The sequence below is a fragment of the Notechis scutatus genome, chromosome 3, assembly GCF_049901735.1.
Source record: "Notechis scutatus isolate UNSWTSFEM ecotype Mainland chromosome 3, rNotScu1.2, whole genome shotgun sequence".
Taxonomy (NCBI): Eukaryota; Metazoa; Chordata; class Lepidosauria; order Squamata; family Elapidae; genus Notechis; species Notechis scutatus.
Window position 1 is genome coordinate 60,045,045 of NC_142011.1, and position 27,271 is coordinate 60,072,315.

Genomic DNA, 27,271 nt, shown 5'->3' on the forward strand with positions numbered 1-27,271 from the left:
CAGTTTTACAAACTGGAGCAAATTTAGAGACTACCAAGATATTGAGGGATCTAGAAGCCAAATAGCATCAAGAACAATTCAAGATTCTGTATATGTTTAATATATACAAGAGACCCAAGATACAACAATGGTCAGTTAAGTATTTGAAGGACTGATACATAGGAGTAATAGACTTATTCTCTATTGCTTCAGGTGGTTAGTTTCAATGAATTAGATTTGGGCTAGATGCAAACTTGAGCTGCTATTTCTGGAAGTCCACACATCATAAAATTGCCAAATCTGAAAACCACTGTCTAAGATCCAGGGTTGAACAGAGGGTTGGATTATGTATTTCTTTTACAATCTTTACAACTCTAATATCTAAATTATTCTATAATATGTAAATCAGAGTAGAAACATTTCAGTGTATGCAATTGTCACAACCCAGTTCTGAGAAGAAACCCAAGTAAGCTTAATGGCTTTGAAAGCCCCTTGAGACAATGAAAGCTGTTAGAGAAACCTTAAGATTCAACTAACTACATTTCGCTCTAGTTTCATTTACATTTCTTTTTTCCAAAATAGCATGCTTTGATATAGAATTAAAATTATATCTGTAATCTAGACATATATTTATATTTTAGATTTTATCTAAATAAAATAAAAATCGAATTTTTATCTTGTATTTATCTAAATGTGATGTGAATGTGCCATACAATAAATATAGAATTAGCACTATCCAAAAAAGCCAAGTTTCTAATTCCCCTCTCATATATATGCACACACAACACATACCCTCACACGCTCACAAAGACTTTTTGACCTTAATATTAGAAATAACTCTAGCATAAATCATTGGCTAGCTTTTCTGTGACATGATGCAGAATGCTGTTAAAAGAAGGCTCAGTGTCCATTATATAACACAATCTTTAAACTTCAGATTGTGAAAACAGGTGCTTCTTTTACTACACAGATGAATAAAGAAGCAGACTAGTTTATAAATTAGACAAATTTAATTTTCATTACACTGTAATAATATATCATATGGAGATATTTCCTGAGTTTATCCAAATGCTTTCACAATTGACTATGGAGTATATTACAAATGTAACAATAATTTAACAGTACTTAAAAACCAACATTATTAAATGTACAATATATAAAAACCTTAAGTGCAGCACCCATTCTATATGTTTTTATCATTGCTACTAATGTAAAAGTGTACAAAATATAGAAATTATATTTAAAGGCATGTGAAGTTATTTGACAGGCAAATTTTGGAAAACCTCAGTATCTTTATAAAGTTGTTGGATTTATCTTCCTACTCCGATATTAATACTGATCTTCAAATATTAGATAATTCCTGCTTTATGTAATGCACTGACCTAAATTTCCAACTATTATTTTTTAAATGAATTTCCATGAGATGAATAGCTTTCAAAGGATTTGTAAGATGTCCAATTCCTAAATGTACGTTTAAAATATGACTATTGTAATCATGGGTGATCACATGAGAACTTAACCACAATAGTACACTATATTTTAAAATAAAACCTGACTTTGTAGCCCTAAGTTGTCTGGCCATCCAACATTACACTGAACTAGGTCTTCCAAGGTTCAAGATGTAAGACTGCTTAATTTATGTATATATGTATGTGTGCATTTCTCTCCGAATGTGTATGAGAGGCCTAACATTAATGCATGAGCAATTATTTGCAACCAATAATGGATAAATCTGGCTATAAAAATCCTTTCCTTCACTTTCAGCTTTATTGTCCTTATATAAGATAACACTATGGAATTGGAATATAGGTCTCAACAGCAAGAACTCTTCCAAGTCTATACTGATTTATCCAGCTCTATGGATCTAGCTGCTTGCCTACAGAGATAGGAAAATTGATCAAAATGGCACATACTTAAATATTTCACAGTTATCAATTGTGCTTTTTCTCAAGTATTCAAGGTGAGCAGAAAAAGGAAAGGCCCCATGAGTGTATGTTGTGTCATCCACTTGCGCTATTTTCAAGTTGAACAGGAGCTGTACTTATTTTAATGGTGATGGTCTCCAATAGCAGATGCAGAATGACTCAAATGATGACTAAAAAGACCCAGGATAATGGGCTGGCAACAAATCCCTCTCTTAGTTCCATGCTTACAGTATGGGAATAAATCAAGGTGGGTTTTTTTTTTAAAAAAATTCTGCTTCGTTCCTTGTTTTAAAAATAGTGAAATGGAGGTTCACGCTTCCTTCTCTGCCAAAGTGTAGCAAGGAGATCATTCTTTACTAGGTCTCTGACTCAAAGATCTGTCACCACTTTTTTATTGTAGACAGTTTCTAAAAAACATGGTCATATTATCAAGGCACTTTCATATACTGTACCTTTTCTAATGAAAGGAAGGAAAAAAGGAAACTCCAGATTAAATAACCTTCATTCTTACAATAGACATCTCTGTAATATTATAAAGGGTAACAACATTAGGTGCAACTCCAACAGTAATTATTATTCATGTCCTTTGAAGTTTAACTCAAACTGTTAATAGACAAAGAAAGCTTTTTTAAAAAAGAGCAGAACAATGACATTTCTCTAAAATAAACCCATTACAATTTTTGTGTGACTGCAAGTAGGGACTCGGAGTGGTAAAAGTACTGAAAGCTCCCTCAATACCCTTTAAATTCAAAGTTCTATTAGTCACAAGGCTTGGCAACAGAGATGCATCCTCTAGTTTTGGACGGGAGTGTGCAAATATTGCCTAAGTGGTTTGTTATATTGCAACAAAGCAGCAATTTCATCTAAGAACTTCACAGAATTCAAAGCATTTATCCGTTTAATGAAAATTCTAAAGAAGCTGTCCGTTTATATCATTCTCCTCCAAGGTTTGTTTCTATAGTTTATATGTTGTAAAGAGGGCACTAATATATTGATCAGTGATGAGTACCCTACCACAGTTATAACCAAAGCTAACCTTGAATTAACAAACATAAAATGTACATTAAAGAGCTGCCTGAGAAGCGGGCTGGAAGTCACTGGATTTGGTAGCCTGAGCCATGGCTCTACGTTTGGCGAGGCGGGATTTAGAGGGAGGAGAAAGCTTCATGGAGCATATGGCCTGTGTGAGACTTTCCTGTTCTTCACTGAGTTGATTTTCATGCTGGGAGAGTTGGCGGTTCAGAGCAATAGCTTCAGCAGCAAAAAGAGTCAACTCTTTTGTGCTGCTGTTCCTGCGAGAAAATTGAGAAAAGAAAATTAGTTTATACCAGAGGAACTAACAATCTAATTGTGAAGCCCACCAGAAAAGCACAAGTTGTCTCTTCATTAACTTCCTTCTAACCAAGTTCATTTTGTGATTCATCTCCAAACAAGAAGCGATGGGAACAATTAATAGCTCTTCAGACCCAAGAAACAATGTTTTCTGGGAAAGTTTTACCAATTAATACAACCTTCTGCTTTCTCTCAAAATTCCTTTGATTGCAATGGAGCTATCTAAGCCAATCTCAACTTGGTTTAGAAAATGGATCCATTGCAGTGTTTCTCAATCTTGATTAACATTAAGATTTGTGGATTTTGACTCTCAGAATTCCCCAAGCAGTGTGGCAGGATGGGGAATTCTGGGAGTTGATGTCCACACATCTTAATGTCGCTAAGATTGGAAACAGTTCAATCACTTTTTCAATTCATTATGACAAACTTCCAGAAAAGTTACCTTTGAAGAACCTGGGGTGTAGGTAATCCTTTTTCAGAAGCATGCTGAAAGCAACAAAAAAGTTGCAATGTAAGTGAAACAACCCTGGAGAAAATCTTTACTAATCAAAGGATACTCAGTCTTCACAGTTCATTATTTTGAACACTTTTCTGAATAAATCACATTTTAACAGCAAGATGTTATGTTGGCTGACTATATATTGGCAATTACACTGTCCAAAGAAACATTCATTAAAGAACAATATACTTATATAAACAGAAATTGGTTCTTCTAGTGTCAAACAACCATTTGCTACTCAAAGGAAAACTTTTAAGTACTCAGTAATAAAGAATATTTATAGATATAGGAAACCAATTGCAGATCCATCTGTTTTACTTAGCTACAATAAGAAAGGTTAAGTACTGCACTGGGAGATCGTTTGTACCATCACAAGTCATTAGGGATCTGGACTCATGGTATAAGACAGCATAATTATTTTGACATTTTTAGCCAAGGTCTTTACCCCCCACCATAGGTATGGTTTTGATGACCTCTGTTCTCCGATTATGCTATTTTGTAAGATTTGGTTCACATACACAAATGGCATATAGAAAGAGAGGGAGCCACTTACACCTTGTACCCAGGGATGTTCTAGAACCTGGGCAGCGCCAAGCCTCAGTTTGGCATCACGAACCAAGAGCTTTGAGATGAGATCTTTGGCTTGATTGGAGATGCCAGACCAATCCTTGTCAGGAAACTCATACTTGCCTTCCTGGATACTCTCAAAAAGCTTACTCTGTGGGGGGGAAAAAGTATATTGGGTTTGTTTTTTCAGAGGCTGAGAGTTCAGAATTAAAATTTCAAATTTTTTCCAGTCCACAAAATAATATTATTTATTTAAAAGCTCTTTAGAGCTCCCCACCATTGCCTCCCACTATGCAGATGAAACTTTGGAAATATTTTTTGCCATATCTTTGCACTTAAATTGCTTTGGCTTTAAGGAAAACTGCATTTTACTGTTCCTCAGAATATATTTTTAAATATATTTACAAATATTTTAAATGGATTACAATTTTTTAAAAAGTATTATTCCCCCTCTACATGCAATAGAGGTCACACTAGGAATTGTAGGAAATATACTTTTAGTACAATTCTTGAGAACATAAGACTGGAGAACATGATTGGAATATAAAACCTTAACATTCATGATGAGCTTATAAATTCAAACTGAAACAGTTCTGAAAACATTGAAAACATGAAAAATTGCCTTCATTCAAGTCCATAGATGTCTCAGAGGATCTCCAAATAGTTTTAAAGAAGCTCAATCAAACCTGCTACATCAGGGGTGGGGAATGATAGCCCTTTTATGACTTGTGGACTTCAACTCCCAGAATTCCTGAGGTAGGAATTCTGGGAGTTAAAGTCCGTAAGTCGTAAAGGGGCCACAGTTCCCCACCTCTGTGCTACATTATTACATGTCAAAAATATACTGATTACCTGACAAACTTTGCAGACTTCTCCCCTGTCCCAGCCACAGTCTGTACCACAATTACCCACAAATGGAGGATAGCCACTTAGCATGATATACAAAATCACACCTAGGCTCCAGAGGTCGCATCGCTTGTCATAGAATGTGGCTTCTTCTGTGAAGACCTCCACCACCTCTGGTGCCATGTATTCTGCAGACCCACACTAGCAAGATACAGAACTTGTATCAGTCGGTTGCAGAAAAGGAAGCATTCACCACACAGGTAGTCCTCACTTAATGACTGCCTCATTTAGTGACCGTTCAAACTGTGTAAAATAAAACAACCAACCCCCTCGCACTGACTACTCTCAAAGCATCCTGTGGTTACGTGACCACTATTCACGTGTTTCACAACCAGCTTCCAACAGGAAGAGCTAAAGGAGAACCTGGGAGTAATGCTGCAAATGGTGGTCACTTAACGATATCTCATTTAATGACCACAGTGACTCATTTAATGGCTGGACAGGAAGTGATTCCATTAGCCTGATGTGATCATATGATTTTCTTCTTGGTGACAATAGTGCTTTGCAATGGAGCTGCCAGTTCCAATTGTGGTCATTAAGGGAGGCTACCTGTGCCATTAATACATAACTTTTTTTGGAAAGCCGGATCCACCCAAAACCTTACATGCAGTACCCATTGTTAATGTCAATGCACTACAGGTAGTCCTTGACTTACAACAGTTCATTTAGTAACCATTCACAGAAAAAAGTGACTTTTGACCGTTTTTCACATTTACAGCCGCATCCCCATGGTCACATGATCAAAATTCAGATGCTTGGCAACTGGTTTATATTTACAACGGTTGCAACATCTTGGAGTCATGTGATCAGTTTTTGCAACGTGACAATCTGGGGAAACCAGATTCACTTCACAATTGTCTTACTAATTTAACAACTGCAGTGATTCACTTAACAAGTGTGGCAGGAAAGTTTGTAAAATGGGACAAAACTCATTTAACAAATATTTCACTTAGCAACTTAAGTTTTGGGCTCAATTGTGATTATAAATTGAGGATTACCTATATTACAAATTATATGATTAGTAACATCTCATTTGGAGTGGCTATTTCCCCCCAACAAAGCTGGCAGAGTATTAAACCCAATGCAGGAAATTCTGCTGCTGATTTTAAATCAGTATCAGTTTAGTAGCAGGATACTAGCAGATGCTGAAGAAGTCCAGAAGGATGGAGGAAGGAGAGGATGATCTAAGACAGGGGTGTCCAACCTTGGCAACTTTAAGATATGGGGACTTCAACCTCCAGAATTCCCCAGCCAGCATATATTCAATTCAATTCAATCTTTATTGATTGGCCCTTGGACTGTATCAAAGGGTAGAATTCCAGAAATGAATTACTAAAATTTGATAAAAGCAATTTTATCAAATTTTGATTTGATAATTGATTTGAATTGGATAAAATACAATTTTAAATGAAACTGGAATAAAATATGATTTAAAATGAAATTGGAATAAAATACAGCATATAAAGATTCCAGAGTTGGGCACCCCTATCTAATCAGTTCTAAACAAGTTACTGTGATTATTACTGTGATTATTACTTCTCGTCGATACAAAGCAGTTATCTCTTTGGAAATTTAGACTATGCAACTCATTCAGTCTAACCCTGGCAGATAAGAGATTCCCAGATCTAGGCACGCTGTAGCATAAATTTAATTCATATTTGTAGCACAATACAAACTGAACATTTTTAAAGCCAAGACTTTTTTTTTTTAAGTGAGGGCAGCATTTTACACTTGATGGAAATAAGCATAAGATTGCTGGTCTGCCTCCCACAACCCTGGCAATAAACTATGGCACAGTTGCTGGGCAACAGCAAGAATTATGAGGAAGCAAAAATGAAATTGAGAATGTTAATTTGTAGATGTCTCAGTATAGAGTACTTGAATATACACACAATTTCAGAATGTTTTTTGTGTGGTAACAAACAGTTGGCTTGGTGATACAACTTAACCTTGCAGATTTTAATTAAATGCAAATATACCCATTGTCATCCCAATCCTCTGCAAGTCAAGTTCTGGGATAGGTTGGGTCAGGCAATGCATAAAATCTCTTTTAAATACATAGTTTAAAATTCTTGCAACTCTCTTTGAAATGTCTTGTCCAATATGAAGCGACTTCATAGTACTGTTTCATATTCACTCATCATTTCCAAAGTTTAATCTCTCCTGAACTTTTAATATTTGGTCATGGCTTAGGAGTTTTGGAGAAACATATACAGTAAACCACATTCCAGAGTCCTTATACTTGGGATTCCATACTATGTGTTGCAACCATCTCATAGCAATAGCACATAGACTTGTATACCACTTCACGGGACTTTACAACCCTCTCTGAGCAGTTTACAGAGTCAGCATATTGCCCCAGTGTTTCTCAACCTCAACAGCTTTAAGATCCCAGAAGTTGAAGTCCACACATCTTAAAAGTTGCTGAGGTTGAAAAATAAAAGAAAGAAAACAAGTAAAAGCAAAATCTGAATCCTTCCAATGTGCATTGATAAGGAATTATTGAGATGGTTGAGATTGAGGTACCCAATATATTTGATTGTGTTACATTTTATTTTTGAAAATAACTCTTCATTTTCTCTCTCCTTAACTTTCTAGTAATTTGATTACCTAGCCTGGATAATGATTTTATTTAGCATGTGCAAGCCATAATTCTGGAATTTGGCATGTGACTATGTTCACAGGTTAACGGTCATTAATCACACGAGTAGTTTCAATGTTAAAAAAAAAATCTGAAATGCATTGCAAAAGGGCTGTTCAGTATTCCTATATATACAGCATTAAAGGTGCAAGTTTTGTTGGCTACAAGAGGATAAATATGATCTAGGAAAATAACCAGTCCGTTTATAACTTTTCTTATTTATTTGCAGTCTCTTGTGTACACTCACAGGGACTTGATATATATGTAATTCTGCTTTTGCATACTACCATTTTCAGCAATCTTTAGGTTTCCTGCTTCCTGGTGCGACTCCACTCCCTTACTAGATTGAATTGCCCCCAATAATTCTCTTTTCTATCAAACTTTGCATCCATTCAAGGAATCTTTTGGGACAACTTTTTCCTCACACTGAAGTACATAAAACTGAATCTTATCCAGTTTATGCCACATTTATTTCAGTTTCAATCTGCCTATCGTGCAATCAGGATTTCCTGTATCAGATCTGCAGGGTTTTTCCATATTTTACTCTCAGGTATCCTGCATACCAAATGAATATATATAATATCAGCATGAATGAAGATACTGTGATGGCCCATCACGTCTTTCAGAACAAACAAATACAATCTGCTTTTTCAAATCAATATTTTATAAAATCACAGATAAATTGTAAGAACTTATTATATGAAGACTGTTTACCTGCTTGAGAATACTGCTGTAGCAAGAAAGCATAAAAATACATTTCCAAACATTGTATGTATGAAGCCGAATGATACTTTACATTAGGACTAATGTCAAGATTTCCATGGTCTTATTGGGAGCTATATTCTTATAATTTTCAAACTTAAGAATTGCAGCTTATAGAATCATCTATAATTCCAAACAAAAAAATAAGTAAGACATTGTCTGGAAAATGCAATATTGACATACTTGATGTTTCATTTTTTGCAATTCAACTAAACTCCAGCTAGGTTGTGCATCTGAGCAACTCTGCAGCACAACATATTGAATTGTAGCCCTCTGTTCTCACATCATAGCCAATTCTTCAAAATACAGGTGCCTACATACCGGAGTAGTCAGTTCAGGAGTAGAGATTGGAGTACATGCACTGTTGAGTTTCACCCCACTCCAAGATCAAAGTCACAAATTTTTACAGGTGATACCTAAAATGGAGGAAGAAGGAAAAACACATATACAGTAAGTCAAATCACTGAGGAAATAAATTAAGCACTAAACAGGTAGAATTACAAAACATAGGCGCACCTTATTGGGAGATTCACAGAGTATATTCTCAGGTTTTAGATCTCGATGTGCAATACCTAAGAAGCAACACAGAAAGACAATGAGTCATGTCCAAAATAACATTGCCAAAAATAGAGAAAATATTTGCTTTTTGGTGTCTGCAGTAATTACTAATTCCATTGCACTTAAATCATATCTTAAAGTTACATTCAAACTTTGTGAAATATTCCTGGATATTTTCCAAATGATTGTACAGGAGAAATAATATGCATTAGAATAATGGCACTGAAAATGAAATTAAAAAATAATTCAGAGGGAGCCTTTAGCTCTTCACATGAATCTTGAAGTCCCAACGAATTATATATTAAAATCCAGGCATTTCAGAAGCATTTCTAACACTCAAAAGAAAAGTACCGGCTAATGGACTATTTTTATAGCTGTTGATAAAGAGATGTGTGTATACTTGTAATACTGGTACATTTTTTAAAGAACAAAAATAAAATGTTCCCTTTATAAGCTCTTCTTGTTGTCAATACACAAATACCAGCAGTGACTGGCTCCTTCAAAAGCTAACCCAGAGTTCTAAAGAGTCTTGAGGGGGTGATAGCATAACTTATACAGTCAGTGCTTGACTTGCTATTTCCACCCACGTTAAGTATTCACAACTGTGAGAAGAAAACCTATGAATCTAAGTTTCTAAGGGAATTGGAAATGTGTAAGGATGTGTAGGTCTTCAAAAGGAGAGTTTTCTTTTTTCAGAATTTTGACCAAAGCATTTGTTCAGCTGGAAAACAAAAGGGGGCCCAACTTCTAACTAGAAGATAATTGGGTGACTGCATTGTGTTGACCGACTGTTAATATTACTGCACACAAGTAGCAACCTGTGTTAGTGAAGCGAACAAAGAATTAGAGACAAAGAATCTCATATAGGATGGCTGGGGATAAACTACTGGTGTTTACTTTTGGTATTGGTATGAAAAAACTAACGAAGGGCAGGCTGGCTTCAAAATACCTTGTAATTACATTGTCATTTCAGTGTTCCCGTAACTGCATGCAGATATTATAGATGTGTGAGGAGGAAACTTTTACTCACTTCAAATTTAATTATACAGGAGTTGTATTTTTTTTTACTGGCCACAGATTACATAGAAAGAATCTGTGGGTTTAAAAATAAATGTTTTACTTAAATATTTTTAAAATTTTTGAATTTATCATCTGTACCATTAAGTGTCACTGTTAGGGTAAAGAGGTGAGCAAAACTTACATTACTTTGATCCGTGTCATTAGAAATGATCATTTATACAATTAAAGACTCCCCAGCAGATGGCTGTCTGGTTTGCATTTACATACATCTAGAGGAGAAGAACTACTACCTCCCTTCATAACTGGATCAATTTTCAAACCGCTCATATTCTTATGAAGTTTGTTTCTAATATTCAGCTGTATTTCTGCCTTCCTAAACCTTAAATCCATTGTCCCATATCCCGGAGCAGGTCTTGACTTTCTGTGTGACAGTCTTAGTTAGCCATTTGAAAAACTCTTAGCAGAATCTTTTCTTCGCAATTCTCATTTCATTCTGTCTTTCTTCATCATAAGTAATTTCTAATTCCCCAATCATCCTTACTGCTATTACTTATGCTCGTAATATTGATTTTAAATTTCTAATATTAATGAATAATACTGTGCCACTCTCAAGACTGTAATAATGGATTGGAAACTGGAAACTTAAAAATCTTTACAACCTTACAGTAACCAGGTTGGGTTGCATACATAATTCTGTTTTTTTTAATTAAAAAAAATCATAATTCAGATCTGTTGCTCAGTCTCCTCCACATAGTGCCACATATCTGCTTACAAGGCATGTGGACCATCTATAAGCATAGTTAATATGAGCATTATTCATTTCCTCCAAATCCCCTGTAAGTGTCATTTATATTGAATCATTGTGCCTGTGCAATAGCTCAATAGGGATTATGTTCATTCACTGTACCTCAAAGCCAACAACCAGTCTCAAAACCTTTGTGCTATTTATGTTAGAAAAATGCATCCAAAATGCTTAAACACAGAAGTAAACTTAATTTCATGCTAGTCATGTTTAAGTATACAAGCAAACCTTTCCTAGCCTGAAAGCTGATAGCTTGGAAATAGGGATATGTAAGTTTTTACCTTTTGTGTGCAAGAAATCCAATGCACAGGCAATGTCTCTCACCACCTGGCTGGCCTCCCTCTCATTAAAGTGCTTTTGCTTCTGTATATGAGTCAGGATAGAGCCTATAGAGGAAAGAGGGCAGGTAGATACTTTTTTTTAAAAGGCAGGGATACATTTAGGCAAAATATCTGAAGACACCAAACTCTATAATAAGTATAGACATATTTGTGATAACCAAATTGTGCAGATTCCTATCTCAACTAAAATAGCAGCAAAGATAATTACAAAAGATAAATTGATTTTACAGCCCCCACATCACAGCTCAACAGTTAGAGACCATGCAGACGGGTCTGTTTTCTTCAGAAACAAGTGCGATATTTACTCCAAAGTTGTTAATACAAGATTGCTATTATAATCAGCAATGAAAGGCCAAAAGTTTAATCAAGACTGTTCACATTTCCTGAACCTCCCTGCCATCAAAGACAAGTTTTGAATAATATTTGTTGTAAAAATTTTTACTGTGAAATTGTATATGATATTTTGTCATTGCAAAGAGAGATACGTAGTCTGTTTCCTAACTTCATATTTTTTATATCTGTGACCAATTCTCAAAACTAAAAAACACAAGTATTCTGCATTTCAATATAATTATTCTGAGTGACTTCAATTTATTTTTTAAGAACCATCCCAACATTATCTGGATAATAAGTATTTCAGCTTCATACATGAGTACAATAATAATCTTTAAAATAGGCTAAAATCCAAGTGTTATATTATGTAAGATAAAAAAAACTATATATTTCTGTTAAAAGTTTGAATAATTAAACTAAGGCAGGGTCAATGTTACCACAAAATTGGGAGGGGGGGCAGAGACAAAGGAACGGGAATACATACTTACCTCCTCGCAGTTTTTCAAACACAAGGTAGTACCTTACACTATCTTCAAAAAACTCTATTAATTCCAAAATGTTTCTAAAAACAAGACACAGGTGATCATGCTAAGTCTTATTTTATTACCACATCAAAAGGCACAAGTATATCCGTAAGTGTTATTTGAAATATTCTGATGTTTTCAGATAAACAATAAAATGATCACATTAGTCTAATCCTAAAATCATCAGTATTAATGTTTCTAAAATTAATTGGTATCGTTAATAAATATGAAAAATAATTCACTTGTCTTGTGCTCTCTCTCTCTCGTTCCCAGGCATGCATTATTAAATAAATAAGTAGGAGCCAAAAGGACCTGAACAATTTTGGTAGAAGCAGTTGCTTCAAGTCTACCCTTTGTGCTTTATCAACATAATTTAACGAGGGATGTTATTTGAGGTCTGCTTTCTATACATATACCAAGAATAAACAACTGCAGCAAATCTTATTTTGTGGAATTTTTAACGTAAGGGGTTTTATAATTTAATACTTACTTATTGCCCTGACACTGATACAATGTTTCCACCTCTCGAAATACCCGACTCCGACTATGGCCAGCATTTTTTTCAATTATCTGTTGCCAAAAATAGAAAGTTTTTTTTAAATGAAAAACTTCTTGCAGAATGATTGTTGCATTATATCCAATTCTGTCCGCCTGACAAGACTAGGTTTTATTGATACATAAAAATCACTTCTTGCACCATGTTACAGATCCACTCAACCTACGCCCTCCAGATGAGCTTTCAGAAGCCTCATGAAGCACTGGGAAGAATAGTGAGGGAAATTCCTGTTGCAGGAGTAGAAAATTTTGCATGATGCCAAATGTTGCCACTGACATAATCTTTTAATTTTAATATGTTGAAGGGAAAAAAACTGATTAGACCTAGTATCGGGTGAGGAACTATGGCCCTTTTATGACTTGTGGACTTCAAATCCCAGAATTCCTGAGGCAGTTGAAGTCCATAAGTCATAAAGGAGCCATAGTTCCCTAACTCTGAACTAGTTATTAATATAGTTGATAACTGGGTTCTTGTAGGTTCTTGAAGAGGAAATCGAATTTTTAAGCAACAACACTTAATCAAAATGAAAATTGTTATTCTTTCTTCACCTTGACTGCATATTCCTTTCCAGTCTGCAAGCTAACTGCTCCCTGAACCTTGGCATAGGAGCCTTCACCAAGCATCTCTGCAGTGAGCTTGTACAAATCTGCCAAGTAATATAAATAATAAATAGTAAGTAATAAATAACAACTTTCTGCAATAAACCAGCGGAACTGCAAAAAACTGTGCTACTCGGAACAACATACATTTTAAGAAGATACTTGGTTGATACCTAGGATGCTGGCACCAACCTGTATCAACCATCAGCACCAGTCAATATTTGTGATACATTTTTAAATGTTCAGTTGACTTGAGTTTCATGTTTAATGAATAAAAGAGATATAATAATAGTAGTAGTAATAGCAGTAGTAGTGGTAATGGTAGTATGTACTGGTAATATAATAATAATAATAATTTCCAAAAAACCATCCAGATTTGCCAATCCCAGGTCCTAGGTAAGCACTCGATAGGTAGACAAAAATGCCAAACCCAATCTGAACTTCTGGCTGACTGTGCAATCATTAATAATAACAACAATAGCAACAATAATAATCCCATATGCAGAAGGAATTAACAGTGGACAATTCAGTAAACTTAATGCCGATAACACATCTGCTATTAAACAAGAAAAAGTTCATCAAGAAAGTAAAGACAACAACATGGGAGAAAAGTTTATCCAACCTTCAAACCTTCCAGGGAAATGATCTGTAGCTCTTGTTCTCTTTTTCTTTTTCCTTTTGCCATTGTCTGATATGGGAAGAGGCTGGCTATTGATTATCTCTACGCAACAACAAAAAAAGTGCAGCAGTTCACTCTTTTGTTTACAGCAAATATGTGAGAGAGTAGTATGACTTCGTACTCTTAAATCTTTAATGTTCTCTTTTGTTAAATCTCCCAATGTAAACCACTAAAAAAAGGTAATATTTTTGGTTATATCAAAGGAATACTATTTACAAGGTATAGGGACATAGGGAAAAAAGTAACAATAAAGAAACAATGTACAAAATGTTTGTACAAATGTCACAAAACATAGGGTTCCCACATAGCACATCGTAAGCCCATTTGGAATAGTTTTTTAACCATTATTTTTCCCAATTTCAATGGTTAAAGCCACGAATAGGACCTTCTTGTTCAGTCACTATAAAATAATAAGCCATAATGTTTGGTTGGGGGAGTGGGAGCGAGAGAGGGAATGGCTTTGTACCAGGTTGTATCAACTCCAGTAATGGAGCTAAAGAAAAGAGACTGTGCAAATTACAGTGTGAAAAATCAGCAGGACACTAAAATAGATATTTGGGATGCAAAAATCCATTCAGCAGAAATATTACTCTACATAGTAAATAAAAAATTCATAAAAGCCCAGAAGGATAGCAGGAAAAATGCCTGGGAATTTATTTATTTTAGGCCACTTGATTCTGAATTTTTTAAGTTAATGGCATAATGTGAGACTTTCTCCTCATGAAGAAATGTAATTTTTGCTGCATGTCCATTTGAATGGATATTTTTGTATTTTGAAGACTGTTTCCATTTTAAAAATCCTGAATTCAACTTGAATGAAATGCTGCAGTGGTATTTGGGTATCATAAAACGACAGCTTCTCAAAATGTTCTGGTCATAGTTTATTATTTCTTTATTTGGCTTGCTTACACTTTACAAACATTGTAGTTTATTTACATTTACTATATGTTTTGTATTTTGGTCTTCAATCTATCTGCATATAGATTTTTTTCACTGGATTTATGAAGTTTTACTTTGACTTTGTGGTATCATTACATTGTTTTTAACCTTTTGTGCTTGTTTGAATCATAAATATTTGTAACTCTCTTCTGAAAATGTTTTATTCAATTAACTTTACTTTGGTTGCTTCCTTCATTTGATTAAATTTATTAACAATGTAAGAGAACAGCACTAGTAATAAAAATGGCACATTTGATCTAAATTCTCATGTGTTACCCTGGTGAAGGAAGGATGGATAGGGATATGAAGATCAGCAGAAAGAATTAAGTTGTTCTATTCCATTTTCGAGGTATCTCAGTGGTTTTTGTTGTGGTTTGATTAGTTCCTGATTATGGATGATGAATTCTATGATGATTGATTCTTGAATTGAAACTTGGGTTTTTATTTAAGTGCTTCCAGATGTTTGCACATTTTATTATCTGTATATGGTACATGCTATGACATTATGCTTTCTAAAACTGATGAAGGGTAAAATTTAGCCTACTTTAAAAAGCTTAACATTTCTGAGGTCTTCAATGGAGATAAAAAAACTGAGAGTGGTGCAAGACTTCTACCATCCTGTTTTTTAGTTTTAGTATGTGTATCCTGTAGTAAATTAAAACTTTCACTTTAGAATTTCTTCAAGTTGATTACCCTTATGGCTTTTTATGTTTTATAAAAATATCTGAAGTTGGGAGCACTTCATTATTTCTGTTTAATTTTTCAAATCTGAACTGAAAAGAATTTGAGATTCTCTTATGATATCAAGATAATTAAGTTTTCCTGAAAGAAAAAAATGAAGCTGGAACAGTCAGATTTCAGTCTCTGCATGATAATTCTTTGCTTTGACAAGATATTTTTGAAGCAAAGCAGCAATCAGTTCTGCAGTAGTTTACAATGATAACTCAATATGCTTTTCGATTTATGATTGAAACTATAATTAATGTCATAACTGATGCTCACAAGAATATCATAAAGGTCTTAAAGAATTGTTTTTCCTTCATATAAGCACAAAAAAGCTTCCACATACTGATCTAAGTTTATTTTCCATCATTTCTACAAGTATTGACAAACTCTTCATGTCTTTGTAGATAAACTGGAGGAATTAAGTATCACTTCTTTATTTTTATTAAATGCAGGATAAAATACATGTGAACAAATTCATCAGAAACTAAAAGACAATGAGTGTCTCAACATGCTGTATGAAGAATTATTATTTGGTTGATTTGGACATATTATGTTCTGTCAATCGAGAGAATGAGCTTATTTAGTAAACCAAATTAAAACAAACCATTATTTAATACAAAGTGTAAAGCCAGTTTATAGTATTCACATACAATATTTTCATTCTAGCCTTTCTATAACACTAAAAAACGTTCAAAATAAACCCAGATGAGATTTTTTACAATTCCTGAATATTTTTATTTCTAAAAAATAAATGTTGTATTTGTTGAATGACTACTAAACTTATAACGTTTAGTGGACTGCATAGGTGTACTAACATGCTGAGGTTTATTTGCATAAAACAGAGAAGGTTTTTAGCAGATGTATTGTTAAAAAATATTTATTAAGTAAATTAAAAAGTGTAATACCTTCCCATACCAAGTTCATAGTTTGTCCACTCTGGAAATAACTGTTTTATTAAGTTTTGACCAATCTGGGTCCACGAAATATATTTCTTGTCTATACTATCTGTGCTGGGTTAGCCAGTGTGCAGGCTTTTTCAATCAGTTTTTCCCATCTGACACATCAAAGGTTAAACAGCTTTCTTTCACACCAGAAAAAAAGCTTAACTCATTGCTATGTCCAAGTTGTGCTCAGACAGCCATAAAACAAGTGTTACTTTTGCTATTTATTCTGCCTGTGGTTTTAATCAGAAATGCAAGACATATCCTTATATAACCTGCACTTTCCTAAGATACCTTCTGCTAGAATAACCCCGAATGACCTTGCCATTTTTAAAAAATGTGTAAGATGGCAATCAATTGTTTTACCACAATGTAATTATTGTAGCCCCTTTCCTTCTAAATTATCTTGGAGTAGGTTTGCTTTAAAATTATATTAAATGAGCCTAGAAGCAATCTGTATTCATCTTCACAAATTATCTAAGGAAACTCAAGGGCATTAGTAGAGCATCATCTGGACTGCATTGGGGCTGACTCTTGGAAACTGTATGGACGACTGTCCACAACTTTGACCTGTGCCCAACAGCAACCAACAATGTTTCCAACATTGCACTAGCAATGAATACATTCATTCCTCTTGCCCATTGTTGTCTCCTCCTTCTTACGCCCCTTGATCTTACCAAGCATAGTTGTTTTTGCTATGCTATAATTTGCTGCATTAGAGCCCCAATGATTTAGCTAATGCTTACTAAAAAAGATAGGAACATACAAAAGGAAGACTTGATTGAATAGACCTTGACCTCTAGTTTGTAGCAGAGAACCATTTAGTACTCTCTGCTGCCATCTAATGGTTATCTGGACTTCTGCAGTACAGGTAGTACTCAACTTAAAAAACAGTTCATTTACTGACCATTCAAAATTACAATGAAAAAGGTGACTTATGACCATTTTTCACACTGAACAACCATTGCAGCATCCCCATGGGTCACATGATCAAAATTCAGCCACTTGGCAACGGACTTATATGTATGACAGTCACGTGATCAGCTTTTGTGACTTTCTGACAAGCTATGTCAATGGGGTAGCCAAATTCACTTAACAACTCCATTACTAACTTAACAACTGTAGTGATTCATTTAACAATTGTGGCAAGAAAGGTCACAAAATGGGGCTAAATTCACTTAACAAATGTCTCCCTTAGCAACAATAATTTTGGGACTCAATTCTGGTCATAAGTCAAGGACTACCTGTACATTTTGTGCAACTGGTATTCTTGAAAATATTGGGCAAGATGTGGGTGGCAACGAGAAGCCTTGCTTCCCCTATCTTCACTATATTTATATCTCTGGGATATATCAGGATGTGCGGAGGCTGAAAACAGGGCGCGCAGAGGCTGAAAACGGGGCGCGCGGAGGCTGAAAATGGGGCACGCAGAGGTGGCGATAGGTGATCCCTGCAGACTGGAACAGCTGATCGTCAGTATTCTGGGAAGCAGATCCCACCTACAATCAGCTGCTCGTGCTAAATCAGGCTGTGCTGAAGCTGTTTGCTATTTGTTGCAAGGACACAAATTGCTGGGAGGCAGAGGCAGATTTTTTTTTTCTTGTTTTCCTCCCCAAAAGCTAGGTGCATCTTATAGGTCAGAGCGTCTTATACTCCGAAAAATACGGTAACTTTCCCCAATTTCCAGCATTTACCAACACTGATAGAGCAAGCTACTGTATATAAACAGGAAGCAAACCCCACACTTACTTGCACTGGTGATGTTACCTAATTGGTTAATGAACATCTGCAACAACCAAGCACAGACAGCGCCAAGAATTCTGCACTAAAGTCAATATATTGAACACTTTAAGGGCAAGACCCACACAAGAAATAAATTTCAGCTCAATGGTTTAATCTTCAAATCGGATACCTGATTTATGCTGGATGGGTTTCACTGAATAGAAGGCTGGTGGAGCCTGGCAACACGCCTCATTCATAAATGAACTTGATGAAGGATTACTTTGTGACTGAAAGTAAACAAAAAGGGTCTCTGTTTAGTTCTCCCAGTTAGTTCTCTCTGTGCTCATTCTGGTCTATAACAGATGGCAAATCTGTTCTTTATTAATTTATACAAAACATTATGACTTGTTTATTATTGCAGAATTACTATGTACAGTATGCACATATAAAGTAAACCCACAACAAAGTTTCTGTACCCTCCCTGTTCAGTTCTTCTCTATCTCATGTTATATATTCATCAGGGGTAAATATCTCCCTAATGTTGTTAGCCATATTCAGTGACAACACAATTTGTATTAGTGCCATGATTCTATGGGGATGGCAACAACAATTTGAGACTATAATAGCCACACTTTAAGAGTTCACAAATTCCAGGAGACAGTTAAAACGTTTTCAATTAACTTCTACAACACATTACTTGATCTTTCAATTGCTCAATAGCTATCAAACATACTCTCCATTTATATCAAACATGCATTGTCAAAATATATTTTATACATTAGTGAGATAACATAACCTATACATTCCTATACTATAAACACAAAAGACTTCAACTTCTGAGCATGATTCAAGGCACTGATCCATCACCTGTAAAGCCCAACATGGTCACCTCAGGTATTATCTGTGTCCCATAGTATCTTCCCAGTCAGTTTGATCTAGGTTTGGCATGCTCTGGGTTCCATCAAATAAACAATGATTATCTGTCAGGACTCTGGGTATGTGACTTCTTTGTAGCAGTATCTGCCCTCTGGAATGAGAATCCCTACAAAATTCAAATGGATTCCTATCTACTGCTATTCCAAAGAACTTTAAGTATCTGGCTGCTCTCACCCAGGCTTTTGATGAGGATGACTGATGCCACTTCTTTTTGGTTCCCCTCCAGATATCCTTTCTTTGAGTTCATTGTACTACCTTGTACTTTTTTTCCTTTAAATTTGTTCAACCAAAGCAATAGTAGCATTGGTTTCTGTTCCTAAATGTAGCAATTCTAAACCACCTAGGTTCACTGGGAGTTGGGCAGCACATACATTTTACATTATTATATATACAAAAATGGGAAATCTGAGTTACCAGTTTTTAGCTAGTCTTGGCACAAATGGCCAGATTCAAATTATCATACTATGGATATACAGGCAGTCCTCGACTTATGACTACAATTGAGCTCAAGCTTTCTGTTGTTAAGTAAGACATTTGTTAAGGGAGTTTTGCCCCATTTTATGACCTTTCATGCCTCAGTTGTTGAATGAATCACTGCAAGTTGATAAGTTAGTAACCCAGTTGTTAAATGAATCTAGTTTTCCCATTGACTTTGCTTGTGTAAAGGTTACAAAAGGTGATCAGATGATCACATGACCTTGGGACACAGAAGCGGTCATAAATATGAACCAGTTGCCAAGCATCTGAATTTTGATCACATGATGTTGGGGATGCTGCAAAGGTCATAACTATGAAAAACAGTCATAAGTCACATTTTTCAGTACTATTATAACTTTGAGCAGTCACTAAACAAACTGTTGTAAATTGAGGTCTAACCCTCTGGAAAAGTCTACAATGGTGAGAATGGTAGAAGAAAGAGCAAAAGATGACTAGCAATAACGTGAATGGACTAAATTACAGCATCAATGGGCACATTGTTGGAAGAGGTAAAGACCAAGTTGGGAACAGAATGTCATCGAGAAAATCTATCTATGTGATTTATTTATAGTTGGTTGCACAATCAGCCAAATGTTGATTGCATTTGGCATTTATTTCCACCTATGAAGTCCTTCACAATGACCTAGATAGAAAAGCCAAATCCAGTCTAAACATCTGCCTGACTGAAATATTATCAAATATATTACAATGTGAAACCATAACTGCCAGTTTGTTAACTGGTGTTGGCCTTCATACACAACAAATTCTTCCCAAGAACCTAGGATGACGTGCACATCCAAGCAATGTGACCTTTTGTAATAGACAGGTGGAAATTTTGTCAATGCACAAATTTTCTAAATGCTGTCCAATATATTTTGGTATGATACCCAGTGTGCTGACAACCACTGGGACAATCACAGCCAGTTTATGCCACAATCTTTCAATCCTGATTTTTAGATGGTGATACTTTGTGATCTTCAATTCTTAATCTTCTATTCTACCATTCCAGCCTATTGCCTCATCAATTATCCATAGTTTCTTCTTTTTAACCAGTTAAATCTGATGTGAGCCAAGATGTTATCATTTTTTTAATTTGAAACCCCACAATATTTTAACTTACTCGTTTTTGACTATTTTTTAACTATATATTCCCACATCCCAATTGTGCTTTTTCAAAAGGCTACCGGACTTTTTTTCCCTTTGAAGACATTTTACTTCTCATCTAAGAAGCTTGTTCAACTCTGAAGAATGAGAACTGAACCAGAGCTGAAGAAGCTTTTGGATAAGAAGCAAAACATCTTCAAAGAAAAACCAAACAAAAAAGGTCCAGTTGCCTCTTAAAAAAGCACTTCTGGGACAACAATGATTTGGATGACTGAGAATCTCCATATATAGACATATATATTCCCACCAATTATTCATTAATGGCACATAATTTTAGAGATGTTCCAGAGAATCATATTGGCAACTGGGTTATGATGTTCATAATCAGTTTGTGAAAACTTCTTGCATGAGCTGAATATATAATCTATACCTTCTTCTGCCTCTTTGCACAATATGTACTTTGAATCATTTAATGATTTTTCAGTTCTGGCCTTGATTGCATTAGTTTGAATAAGGTGAAGGTTCCCCTCGCACATACGTGCTAGTCGTTTCTGGCTCTAGGGGGTGGTGCTCATCTCCGTTACAAAGCTGAAGAGCTAGTGCTGTCCAAAGACATCTCCATGGTCATGTGGCTGGCTTGACTAAATGCTGAAGGCTCACGGAACGCTGTTACCTTCCCACCAAGGTATTCCCTATTTTTCTACTTGCATTTTTACATGCTTTCGAATTGCTAGGTTGGCAGAAGCTGGGACAAGTAATGGGAGCTCACTCTTACGCGGTGCTAGGGATTCAAACTGATGAAATGCTGACATTTCTGATCAACCAAGTTCAGCATCTTAGCCACTGAGCCACCGTGTCCCCCTAGTTTGAACAGTTTATTCTTAAACAGCCAAAATAAAACATTCTGTTTCTTTTTTTAATGTTTTGGTTTTAAGCCCATTGCCATGTTTTATCTTTACCCATTTTCCAATCATTTTAGAACTTGGCCATGTTGTTCTATTACAATAATCAAATATTGTGTTTATTAAGTTTTATAAAAATTCCAACATGAAAAAACTATTTATTTGGGCCCACTTTGTAAGTCCCACTTGTATACATTTTATTGGAAAACTGAATCAAGAATTATAAATTTTCTAAACACTGGAATTCAATAGCACTTTAGAGACTGGGGTGAGAAAACTCATTTCTGAGAAATAAGTCCCATTTAATTCAATAGGGTTTGTTTCAAATATGTATAAGGATTTCTGCCTTAAACTTGTTTTTCAAGCTCACCTGTTAAAACATCCCAGCCAACTGGTCAGAAAAACAAAAGAAATTAAAGATATACAAGCTTTTTCCAATCCAGTATCCTCCAGATTTAGATTACAACTCCAAGTATTGCCATCATACATGTGGTATTACAAGCCCTAGAGATACTTGTACCTACTCCAAAGAGCACACAAAATTAATTCCAGAAGCAACTGTTGAACAGAAAAAGTTAGGCCTCTGCCATCTACCACCAAGGCATTATCTGTGTTACTCTACCTTAATATTTGTCTCATGAGATGGAATTCATTAAACCTGCTTGAGGATTTTTGCAGTTATAAAATGTATTGAAAGAATAAGTAAGATGCAATGTTATCTAAAAGACAGCATAAGTCTATAAAACTTCAGCTATTTAATCATACTGAATCACCAGAGGTTTACAGTCTTCATGATGTCCAAACACATCTGATGCTAAGGTACACTATAATGGTTAGGTATTAGGCAAGCATGACACAGAAATTGTTTCTCTCACTTTACAGTGGAAAAATCTGTGCTGGAAGAGTACGTTCAGTTCTGGTCACATTTAAAAACCAGACATGAAGCAGCTGGAAAGGATAACAAATAGTCTGATAAATGAGACATACAAAGCTTGACTGAGGGTGCACTGCTCAAAGAAAAACAATAAATATTTAAAAATAGTTTTCCAAAGCATGGTTAACCTTGAAGGTTATACTTTTACTGGCTAAAACAACTGCAAATCTAGACAGACTATTAGGAATAATTTAAGAATATTAGCATGCTGAAGTCTATATTTACAGTATTTATAGACTGCCTTTTATTCACAATGTATACAAATTATAATATGATATGACAAATCTTCCTCCTCCCGTGATGTTTAAATTAAGTGCAACATTTTGTTGGCCAGACTTAAGGAATATTCAGTGTTGTGGTATTCCAGGAATACAACACAATGTCCTTGGGAGGAAGGGGAACCTCTTCCTAGACATAAAACTTAACAGTCTTCTCTGTGTGTGCGTGTATGTGCGCGTCCCCTCCTCACTCTCCAAAGAAAATGAAACAGTTTTGGTGAGGATTTCTATGTGTCATAAACCTTCAATCAAATGTACTAGTCTCTGGAGAACTCATCTCTGAGAACAGAAAGAATCAACAGCAAAAATTTACCAGATTCCCCCCTCCCCAAGCTTAACTATAACTTTTTAAAAGAAATAACATGGAACAAGAAAACATCAAAACATCAAAGTGAACCTAAATAGTTCTAACACAAAAAGCTGGATGTTCTTTGCATTATACCTTAATGGGAGTAGGGAAACTCTTCAGGTCCAAACTATTATTGGGTCTAGTCAAAGTTGACATCTGGAAACAATGAAAATATCAGAATTAGCCCCAACCTTTAGAAAACTCTTAATATAGCTGAAATTCTCAGAATGTTATCTCCTTAGATGGAATCCACAAGATTTGTAAGATACCATTGAGAAAATTGAAGATACTTTTATTCCATTACTGGAAGATATAGCCAACTTTTATTTCATTACTGGAAGTCATAGCCAACAAATTTACCAGATGATTTATACTGGGTTATATCAGTTCTTGATATTCATTAGCTTAGCATAATGATTTTTGTGATTTTTATTCTTTTAAAGCAATATATGTGGTTATTTTAATGAATGATGCCCTAACCTCCATGAAATTTTTAAATCCCTTGTTCATTCATCTAGTTTCTTCATCCTTCTTATCCTTTTAATATTATTTAGATACCATCTTTTAATAGCTAATAAAAAAGCCTCCCCAAAACAAGGACCTCTCAATAATGAATACTCTAACATGGTTCCTTTAAAATTAAAAGAAACAAACAATTCATTTTAGTATTCTCTTTACAGAACTAATAGGCTTACAGCACAAAATGCATACATATATGCAAATGTGTTTTGCAAGAAGCTAATTTATTATCAAACTGCTTCTCTACTATTTTTACCATGTTACAGATACCTGTTAAATCCAATTTAACATATTTTACATTTTCATAGAATAAGCTTCTACAGATATCAAATACTCTTGATGGTTGTGGGAAAATGAACAATAAATGGAAAGAGCAGAGGGAAATAAAATAAAAAAGATCAAATAATAATTGCCAATAAAAATGGCCATTCACAAAACTGTCATTTGATGTAATATAGATATCTTTGCATTGTGAGCATCTTTTTCATCCCTCTGGTCTTTCCTTTTACTATTCAATTTCCCATAACCATCAAAGTAAGTATATTGCTCAAAGAGTACTTCATCTTTGTAAAAGAGTTTGCTTATTGTATGAAAATGTAAAACATGATAAATTGGATTTAACAAGTATCTGTAACATGGTAAAAATAGTAGAGAAGCAGGTTTCTTATCACTCTACATGTTAAGTTTCATAATAAATTGAATTCAGCATCCTTCCATTGAAATATTATTCCAGTGAAATATTTTGCTCAAGGATGGCCCCTTGAGATCTGTAATATAGAATTAAAATGTATTTATTTATGAGACATATGACATAGATTGCTCACAGCAAAATCATTAAAAAACATAAACATGCTTTGTATCCTTCCTTCCATGGCGCCATGAAAAGCCATATTCCATACTCCATTGGTTCATCCCCATCCTAGCTAAGAGCTTTGGGGAACACCAAAGTCTTCACAGCCTTCAGGAAGGCTAACAAGATTGGGGATAGAAGGTGCAGATCTCAATGGGAGCCTATTCCAAAAAGTCAGAGCCATCTACAAAGAAGGCATGCCTTCAAGGTGCCACCATGTGATAGCATTCAAAGGAAGGAGCCTGGAGCATCCACCTATCTAACCTGGTGGGATAGATAGTTTCCCTCAGAGAGAGGCAGTCCTACAAAGAAACTGGTCCTTGCCAGGTAGTAGCTTTAATAGTGATAACCAGTATCTTGAAATGTACCCAGAAAGCAACTGGAAACTAGAGGAGGTCATACAGCATCAGCGTAACACAGGTGAATTGTGAGGTGCCCAGAATTCCCATTTAAATATTTATCCATATAAAGCAGGGGTGTCAAACTCACAGATGCATCATGCACTGGCCATGCCCACGGCTAGTTTAGGAAAGAGTTGTGATTCGTTACCTGACAACACCATGACATCAGTTTTGACATCCCTAATCTAAAATGTCCAGCCAACCACCTAGCAGATTGTGGCTGACCACGGCTCAGAAAAAAATAAGCATGCTCAAACCGGGTTAGTTAAACTGATGGGTGACCACCAGAAAATCCACTTTGTAGACTAGATTGGGAAATGTTTTAAAAAAAGAAAGAGAAAGCAACAACAAACCACTTTCAGATTTTGGCCAAGTGATGTTCACATATGTGGTCATTTCACCACCAGGAGTGAAATTTGAATTGAGAAAACTATCCAAGTACAGATATTTATAGTATAATGTGTTTGGTTTTTGAAGATGCCATGGTTTTTTTATTGCAATGGATTAACACAACCAATCTCCATATACTGCTGTAAAATAATTTGTAAAAAGGCCTTGGCCCAATTACTTGCAAATATATCCCCAGTTCAGAAACCATGAGGCAAAGTTCTTTTGGTAAAAATACCTATCCCAGATTTTTTTTTAAAGTGTCTGAATATAAAAAAACGAATACAGGCCCAGGCCCTTTAAATAATGCCCTTACAAACCCCATGCTTAATAGGTAGATTGGGCAATAATATTGCAACTAGGTTCTCACAACATCTCCTTTCTTTCATCTCTCTCGCACACACACACACACAAATCACAATGGACCCACAAGAACCTGACTTCCCGAGAACACAGGAGTCTGGAGGAACGCTTGCAAACGAACGCCTCATTTTGCAACACGTGGCACCCCATTTTCTCTTTCCTTCTTCCCCCACCACACCCCAAACTTGCTCAACCAACCCTCTGCATTACTGGAGAAACTATGGCCACTCCCCACTCCAGGAGTAAGCCAAATGCCCCACCCGGTACCCGAACCCCTCCCTTGACATCTCCCAGTCCCAGCCAAGATTTCCCCCAGCAGCAGCAGCAGCCTTGGCACCGCTCCTGACTCCGGTAGTTCTACTCCCGCTCCTCCCCAAGCGCTCAGCCGCTTCATCCACCTCTGCGGTTGCCAAAGGGCATCTCTTCCTACTCACAGCCGGCTCCAACAGCCACAAAACGACACGCTCTCGACAAAGGAGGAGCTACGAGCAATTGCCCCGGCCCCTTATTAGCTTTTCAAGCTAGGAGAAGTGTGCGCATGCTCACACTTGGCCGGGCGTGAGAATCACGCTTTCGTAGTAGCTTTTGGAATCGGTTCCGGGAAGGCTAGGCTGGGCTGGGTGCCGGGAGTGCCCATGCGCAGAGCACACGAAAGTAGGGAAAAATGTTCCCCGCTCTCGGTTTTCTAATGGACTCGGGTGGTTTAGAGGGGTGAAGAAACCGGATGCTGTTAAAAAAAAAAAAAGTTTGCGGGTAGGACCGCAGAAGATCTGTAGATTGCTCCCCTTCCTGCTAGCTACTGCTTCAAGAATGGGGAAATGGCACGGGACACTCACACGCTGACGATCTTCTCTAATTTTAGGGTGTTAAGGAGGATCATGTGGCGGTAGGAGTGAAAGGATGAGTGTAGCGATCGAATTAGTATTAGTGATCTCCTTTTTCAAAATTCCTAGTCATGCACATCACACCGGTCATCCTTTCTCAGCCCACTGGGGATGAGTTGAAATAGTCTTGTAACTTAAACCAGTATCAAGAGAGTGTAGAGGAAACAAAAGGAAAAAATATTCCTTCAGTCTTGTTTTCATGAACGAAGGAAGAAAGTATCCTGCGATCTAAGATCCATAGATTGACCACTGTAGGTTTATAGTAGACACCCACATAAAAGATGGCTCTCAGAACTTAAAGATATTAACATAGAAGTGCATGTATGATCTAAGTAGTGAATATTGTCAAAGTTTATAAATAAGAAAACAAATAAACTGATAAGTATTAAAATTGATAAATATCAAAAAGTCAGCAGTTAAAATTAAACGTATTGAAGACAAAATACTACAAAAAGAAAGTTTAGCGTATACAGTATGTGTAGTGGCCAGATGGATTACCAAAAGGACATTTCACAGATGTGGGAACCACTATAGAA

The 27,271-nt window shown here is 35.8% G+C and overlaps 1 protein-coding gene across 1 annotated transcript; it reads right to left on the reverse strand.

Annotated features, from left to right (window-relative positions):
* Window positions 1-970: 970 nt before the first annotated feature.
* MKNK1 (MAPK interacting serine/threonine kinase 1) lies at window positions 971-26,328 on the reverse strand. The gene is given in 15 exon segments (XM_026665806.2): window positions 971-3,196; window positions 3,679-3,722; window positions 4,289-4,453; window positions 5,155-5,349; window positions 8,933-8,991; window positions 8,994-9,027; window positions 9,128-9,183; window positions 11,273-11,377; window positions 12,154-12,227; window positions 12,680-12,759; window positions 13,294-13,391; window positions 13,967-14,065; window positions 18,542-18,638; window positions 23,425-23,487; window positions 26,250-26,328. Coding segments are annotated over 14 exon segments (1,398 nt in total). The 5' UTR covers window positions 26,250-26,328; the 3' UTR covers window positions 971-2,967.
* Window positions 26,329-27,271: the final 943 nt, after the last annotated feature.